Source organism: Arachis hypogaea, chromosome 17 (genome assembly GCF_003086295.3).
Source record: "Arachis hypogaea cultivar Tifrunner chromosome 17, arahy.Tifrunner.gnm2.J5K5, whole genome shotgun sequence".
NCBI classification, from domain to species: domain Eukaryota; kingdom Viridiplantae; phylum Streptophyta; class Magnoliopsida; order Fabales; family Fabaceae; genus Arachis; species Arachis hypogaea.
In genome coordinates this window covers 72,282,249-72,290,453 of record NC_092052.1, presented here as the reverse complement: position 1 = coordinate 72,290,453, position 8,205 = coordinate 72,282,249, and the positions used below count along the sequence as shown (strand labels likewise).

At 36.4% G+C, this 8,205-nt stretch overlaps 1 protein-coding gene across 1 annotated transcript; it reads left to right on the top strand.

Moving 5' to 3' along the window:
- The first annotated feature begins 5,646 nt into the window (after positions 1 to 5,646).
- LOC112763411 (uncharacterized) lies at positions 5,647 to 6,861 on the top strand. The gene has a single exon (XM_025809091.1). The coding sequence runs from the start codon at positions 5,647 to 5,649 to the stop codon at positions 6,859 to 6,861; it is 1,215 nt and encodes a 404-aa protein (XP_025664876.1).
- The last annotated feature ends 1,344 nt before the right edge of the window (positions 6,862 to 8,205 follow it).

Sequence of the window (8,205 nt, the reverse complement as noted above, 5' to 3'; positions counted from 1 at the left end):
GCCGACCTCTAACACAAGGGAAGTTTTAGAGGAAGTACACAGCGGTATTTGTGGCAATCATCTCGGGGCACAAGCTCTCACCAAAAAGGTACTTCGGGCGGGATTTTACTGGCCAACTCTACAAAAGAAAGCTACAGAATTTGTAAAGACATGTCCCCCATGCCAGAAACATGCCAACTTTCACAACGTCCCGCCAGAAGAACTCATCAGCGTAACTTTGCCTTGGCCATTTGCAAAATGGGGACTCGATCTTCTCGGACCCTTTCCCCAGGGATCAGGACAAGTCAAATTTCTCATAGTCGGAGTAGACTATTTCACAAAGTGGATTGAGGCAGAGCCCCTAGCCAACGCCACTGCTCAAAGAAGCCGGAAATTCCTATATAGGAACATTGTCACAAGGTTCAGGGTTCCATACTCCATCACTGCAGACAATGGCACTCAATTCACAGATGCAGGCTTCAGGAAATTAGTAGCCGACTTGAACATAAAGCACCAGTTCACCTCCGTCGAACATCCTCAAGCCAATGGGCAAGCTGAAGCTGCCAACAAAGTCATATTGGCTGGGTTGAAACGGAGACTGCAAGATGCGAAGGGAGCTTGGGCTGAAGAACTTCCACAGGTCCTATAGGCATATCGAACCACGCCACATTCCACCACAAACGAATCACCGTTCCGATTAGCGTACAGAGTGGAGGCAATAATCCCAGTAGAGATCGAGGAAGGGTTGCCTAGAGTAGTCCACTACAATGAAGAAGCCAACTCACAACTTCAAAAAGAAGAACTCGACCTACTTTCAGAAATCCAAGAAAGAGCTCGGATCAGGGAAGAAGCGCTAAAGCGCCGAATGGCTTCAAGATATAATCAAAAGGTAGTGCAAAGAGGTTTCGCGGAGAATGATCTCATCCTAATCCGAAATGATATTGGAACAACTCGACCCGGAGAAGGAAAGTTGGCAGCAAACTGGAAAGGACCCTACCGAGTCATAGAAGTACTTGGGAAGGACTACTACAGACTGTCCGAACTCGATGGACGAGAGCTTCCCAGATCGTGGCACGCCTGCAACCTAAGAAGGTACTATAGCTAGAGAAGGTAAATGATCTCATCATAGGATGTACTCTTTTTCCTGAAAAGGTTTTTTAGTGAGGCACCAAGTTGAGATCCAGATATTATCCGACTTAAAAGGATGAAAAACTCCAAACATGTATATACTTGCATTTTCTCTTAAATAAAAAATATTTTAGATATTCTACAAACTCTCAAGACGCATTAATCTGAAGCATTCATCGTCCGATTATAAAGCAACAGATCGGCAGAAAGTGAAAAACAGATTCACTGCACGATCACGATAAAAGACCAATAAAGATGAAAACGCGATTCATCTAAAGGTCGACCAAAGAAAGATAGAAACGACCTTCTACAAATCGGCAAAGATGAACACAGAATAATGCAAGAAGTTATCGAAAGTGATCCAAAAAAAGAACCTGACGAGGTCTTATGGATTGCTAAATAATAACTTAAAGACTAGCCGACATAGAGAAGTCGGACCAAGTCAACCCAAGTTATCAGTGAATCCCTGGAAAGAGGTTTGGCCAACCCTATAAAAGAGGAATTGCTATAACTTAGAAGAGATCGACCTAACGAAGTCGGTCTCCTACAAAAACAAGTTATAAAAGTAATCCCTGAAAGAGACCTGACAAAGGTCCAAGAAAGAGGATTACAAAAATAACTTAGAAGAGGACGACATGAAGAAGTCGACCTCCTACAAACAAGTTATAAAAGTAATCCCTGAAAGAGACCTGACAAAGGTCCAAGAAAGAGGATTACAAAAATAACTTAGAAGAGGACGACATGAAGAAGTCGACCTCCTACAAACAAGTTATAAAAGTAATCCCTGAAAGAGACCTGACAAAGGTCCAAGAAAGAGGATTACAAAAATAACTTAGAAGAGGACGACATGAAGAAGTCGACCTCCTACAAACAAGTTATAAAAGTAATCCCTGAAAGAGACCTGACAAAGGTCCAAGAAAGAGGATTACAAAAATAACTTAGAAGAGGACGACATGAAGAAGTCGACCTCCTACAAACAAGTTATAAAAGTAATCCCTGAAAGAGACCTGACAAAGGTCCAAGAAAGAGGATTACAAAAATAACTTAGAAGAGGACGACATGAAGAAATCGACCTCCTACAAACAAGTTATAAAAGTAATCCTTGAAAGAGACCTGACAAAGGTCCAAGAAAGAGGATTACAAAAATAACCTAGAAGAGGACGACATGAAGAAGTCGACCTCCTACAAACAAGTTATAACACTACAACAAATATGGCCTTTAGCAACGCTAAATTTTGCAACGCCTTAAAACCGTTCTCTTAGATAGGTTTAGACAACGGTTTTTTAAAGTGTTACTGATGAATTTCATTTTTCATCAATTTCTAGCAACACAGTAAAACCGTTCTGTTTGACTATTTTAAAGAACGGTTTTATAACCGTTACCATGAGTTGGCTTTAAGCAACGGTTTTTTATTGATGTTTAAAGAATTACACAAAAGAAACGCATTAAAACCGTTGCCGAAATGCTACACTTTAAAACCGTTCCATTAGATTGTCTTAGACAACGGTTTTTACAGTGTTGCTGTTGAAGTTCATTTTTTTCATTATGCTATAGTAACAAAATAAAACCGTTCTCTTTGACTATTTTAAAGAACGGTTTTACAACCATTACAACAATTATTTATGAAACAACTATTTTCTAATATTATTTAAATAATTATACAAATTAAACAATACTAATAAAAATAATTTCAGATAATTATATTAATTGAAATTATTTTTTCTATAAATATTGAATTTATAAAATACTCAAAATCTATTGCTATAAATAAATAACAAATATTATTTTAAAAAAATAAAATTGAAATAAGTTTATTATAAATATTATATATTATTATAAATATATAAAAAATATTATATTTTGAACACATAAAGCTAAAATAAATTTATAATAAATATTATATATTTTTATTATAAATATATAATAAAAATTAATATAAAGAAATAAAATTAAAATAACAATTTTTCCCTAATTCATAAAAAAATAAAACGAATTGAAGAAATTAAAGTAAGAAAGCTAAGCTAAGCCCTCATCTTCTCTTCGAAATAAACCAGGCCAGCAAAGAGCGAAGAATGCTCTTCCTCCTTCCACTGACCGAACCCTAACCCAGCCATCAGAATCAGAGACGTATTGCACCACAGCTCTCCATGAAGGCGTAAATCGCACCATCATCGCAAGTCACCAGGAAGCCCCAAATCGCAACTCACCATCCTCGCACCATCATCGTCGCTGCGCTGCGTTCTTCCCAAATCGTTGCTGCGCTGCGTTCTTCCCGAATCGTCGCTGCCTCCTTCTTCCCGGCGTCGCTGAGTCTCTCTTCTCCGCGGTGTTGGTGCTTTTCCCCTCTCCGAGGCTTCTCTGCTTCTCCACGGCGTCCTTGATCTCCCCTGTTCTGCTTCTGCTTTGCTGCTTCTACCTTGCTGCTTCTGCTTCAGTGTCTTGGCTGATTGTGGATTGTGCTTTGCTGCTGTTGCTTCGCTGCTGCTGGTTTGCTGCATTGGCCGTTTGTGGGTTGTCATCTGTGGTAAGTCTCCTTCTCTGATTTTCTGTTTCTTAGTTAGGGCTTGATTGGTTGTTGGGTATTTTTGTTAGCTGTGAAAAGTGGTGATATTTGTGAACATGAGCAAGATGAGGGTTGAATGTTGACTGAGCTTTTGTTCTGGTTTGAATTTGGACTGGGTACTTGTGAAATGAACCTGGGGCTTAGGTTAGTCTGTTATTTAAGGTAGCAAAACTATTATTATCTGCGAGTAGTGTGTTCGATGGCATTATGGTTCTGTTTCTCTGCTCTCTGTGAGGTGTTCTATGGTGGATTCCCAATAACTCTTTATTGAGGATTATAGAGTAATTTCTATATCGCTGTTTCTCAATTGTTTATTTTTTATTTTATTTATCTGCTTTGTTTATTTTAGCCTTGTTGTATAATGTTATTATTTGAGTGAGTTGTGGACTGCTTTTCATATTGGTTGGTTTCATCTGGGATAACAGAGGAATTTCATGCTTATTCCAACTATTTGACTTAGAGATCAGCATAAATTCTGCTCTTCTTCCTACATGCCTCAATTAACCAGGATAAATATTTATTATTTTAAATATTTGATGGAAAATGTGATGCTTATAGATGCTCCCCATTCTTGATTCGCGGTTACAATGACCAAATTCCAATCGATGACCCCTTTGAACATATGTATGTAATACTGGTTTTAATGGCAATCTGGCTTGCTGCTTCTCCGATTTCTGCTCTTCTTTTCTTAAGCATATCAATGGATAAGTCAATTTTATAAGCATGTAGCATATTGCAAGCTAAGCTTTAGCAGAAAACCAAAAACAGCATCATTTCATTTGAGCTAATACATTTTTCTTTAATTTGTTGTTAACAAATAATGAAGTTCCAACCCATCAGGATTGACAGGTAGGTGACTGCTGGACGCTGACTCATCATAATGCACAAAAATCAAACCTTAAGCAAGGTTTTTATTAACAACAAAAACAACTGAAATTCTCATGAAATGTTAATTCTGATTATATCCAAAATAATAATTATTATGGGGGTTTGGAGGATGTCATTGTTAGACAGATAGACTTAAACACAGTCCCACATATGTTGCTTTCATTCTTCAAAGTTCAAACGGCTACTTGTTTACAGCTAGCATTTTCTATTTGTTATTTTCTATTTCATTCTTCTAATCCTTCGCTCTTTGCTTTGCACCATTCTTTACAGCTAGCATTTTCTATTTGTTATTTTCTATTTCTTTCATTATTATTATTAATATTATTGTTTACTGTCTTATTTATTTGGGTGCCCCTTTTATCTACTTTTCTTAATAATTAATTATGGTGCCTGATGCATGTCTTGTGAAGGGAACCCCCACACCAATATCAGCCTTTCATTTTCAACATGTGTCACTTGTGACTCATCACACATTAGGAACCACCCCTTCCTCTCTTTCTTTTCTAAAATCTTCTTATCAACCACAATTGAAATTACGATGTGTTAGTTTGTGAACTAAAATTTAAAGAGTAATGATAATATTATTCTGCTAATTGATAATTCTATTGTTTGATTTTTTAGTTATATATCACTTTTGAAAATAAGATTTCTAAAAACTGGTTTTAAAAGTTAATTTTTTGTTAAAAAATCTGGTTATGAATTACTTATATTTTTATTTTTTGTTGCTGTTTTAGTTTGTCTCTTTAAAACCAGAAAAAGAGAATCAAATAGCGGATCTCTCTGTAGCTGTGATTACCTTAGACATTGAGCTACACTACAGGTAAATCATTTAATATATTATCTTTTTAAATTTATTTGAACATTTAATTGTTAAGAATATTTACTGATTAATTGTTTGCTTAAGCTTCTTTGCATAGTTTGTTAGATACAAACTGTTAGTCTCTTGATTGGTTGAGATGTTCTCTTTCGAACATGTGTGGTTGACTTCTAGAAATTTTTTAGAAGCAATAAGCTCTTGATTAGAAAAAATCACTTATAGTTAGTCTAAAACATATGCCCGTGTTCTTTTATTTTAGTTGACAAAGTAATGGACAAAGGGTGGACTAGTTTACCAAGACATACTGAGGGTTACCAACATGGTGTTAATTCATTTTTGGATTTTGCCTTTTCTAGAGGTAGACCACAAGGACAGGAAATTCTTTGTCCTTGTTCTATATGTAATAACTTTAGTTGGGGGCGAAGGGATGAAGTTTATGATCATTTAATAAGTAAGGAATTTCAAAAAGGTTACACTGTGTGGGTTCATCACGGCGAAAGGATAAGTCACATGGATAGTGAATCCGATGAGAGTGAAGTCCATGAAGGATTTGTCGACGACATTCATGGGCTGCTAAACGGGACGTTTCGGCATGTGCTTGAAGGAGATAAAGATGCTGATAGGCCAAACGAAGATGCAAAAAAGTTTTATAACTTGCTTGAAGAAGGAAAACAAGAGTTATATCCTGGCTGTAAAAAATTTTCGACATTATCATTCGTTATCCGATTGTATTTGTTGAAGACTCTTAATGGTTGGAGCAACGCATCCTTTACTGCTCTACTTGAATTACTAAAAGAAGCGATTCCTCATTTGAATATTCCTGATTCTTTCAATAAAATCAAGGCCATGGTAAAAGATTTAGGACTTGGTTATAATAAAATTCATGCTTGTCCCAACGATTGTGTTCTGTTCCGGGATACATATGAAGATGATAAATTTTGTCCAATTTATGGAGCTTCCAGGTACATAGAAAATGTTGAGGTAGATATAGAAGTTGATAAGTTGAAGAAAAAACCTGTGCCTGCGAAGGTTTTGAGGCATTTTCCCTTGATTCCAAGGCTTAAGAAGCTGTTCCTGTGTTCCAAAATAGCTGAATCATTAAGGTGGCACGATGAACATCGTTCAAAGGATGGAAAGTTAAGACACCCAGCTGATGGCCAATCATGGAAAGACTTTGACAGGCTTCATCCCGATTTTGCTAAAGAATCTCGTAACATAAGATTAGGGCTAGCTAGCGATGGATTTAATCCATTTAGAACCATGAGCTTCTCCCATAGTACATGGCCGGTAGTTTTGGTTGCATACAATCTTCCTCCATGGTGTTGCATGAAACCAGAGTATGTCATGATGTCCTTGCTCATCCCTGGACCATGTTCGCCTGGAAAAAGCATTGATGTGTATCTTCAGCCATTAATTGAAGAGTTGAAGGTTTTATGGGAAGTTGGAGTGGAAACATATGATACTTCAAAGAATCAAACTTTTTAACTACATGCAGCACTTTTATGGACCATAAGTGACTTTCCAGCTTATGCTATGTTATCCGGTTGGAGCACAAAGGGAAAGTTAGCATGTCCTTGCTGTAATTATGACACCTAATCTTGTTATTTAAAACATAGCCGGAAGATGTGCTACATGGATCACCGTAAATTTTTGGCTATGGATCATCCATATAGGATGGACAAAAGATCTTTCAATGGCGATGTTGAATTGAGGTCTTCACCAGCTTTATTAGATGGGGAACAAATTTTTGAAGATTTGAAAGATTTTGAAAATGTATTTGGAAAAAAGCAAAAAAATAAAATTGATGGTCCATGGAAGAAAAGGTCCATTTTCTTTGAGTTGCCATATTAGAAGCAAAATACATTGCGCCATTGTCTTGATGTTATGCACATCGAGAAAAACATATGTGATAACATAATTGGAACTTTATTAGATATTCCAGGAAAGTCCAAAGATCATGCAAATGCTCGTTACGATCTCAAAGATATGGGCATAAGAAAAAAACTTCAACCAAAGGAGATAGATGGTGGCAAGAAAGCAAAAATTGCTAAGGCTTGTTTTAACCTTACTAATCAAGAAAAAACCATTTTTTGTAATATTTTGAAGTCAGTAAAATTGCCATCTGGTAGTGCCTCAAATATTTCTCGGTGTGTTCATGTTGCTGAGAAAAAGATATCAGGCTACAAAAGTCATGATGCTCATTTTATGTTGCATTATTTGTTGCAAGTAGCTATAAAATGCATAATGCAGAATCAAGTAGCTGGCCCTTTAATTTATCTAGGTTCATTCTTTCGTTCCTTGTGCCAAAAAGTTGTTGAAAATGATACAATAGAGCATTTGGAAGTAGATATTAGAGAGATTCTGTGCCAATTGGAAAGAATATTTCCTCCTAGTTTCTTTGATATAATGGTCCATTTGTCTCTTCATCTTGTGTCTTGGGAATTTGTCCATCACTTGTGGTTATTTTTATGCTTGCGTTGAGTTAAAGAATCTTGACATTATTTTTAATCTCTTCTATTTGTTTCGATGTTGTCAAATGATATATGCCTTTAGTCCAATTGTGTATTTACTCTTATTTTATTACTATTATTTTTCTTCACATTAATATAGGCACATTTGCAAGCTGAGAATAAAAAGTCTAAAGAATCAGCAATTAGAGCTTTCCAATCCATATTTGGGAAAGAGAAGGCAGGGAGAGTGCGATATCACGGAAGAGTAACCACACCAACTTTGTTGAAGAAAAATGAGGAAATTGCCACCCTTAAGCAGAAACATGCAACTGAGAAAGCAACATCAGAGAATAAGGTTGATGTGATGCAAAAAGAAGTA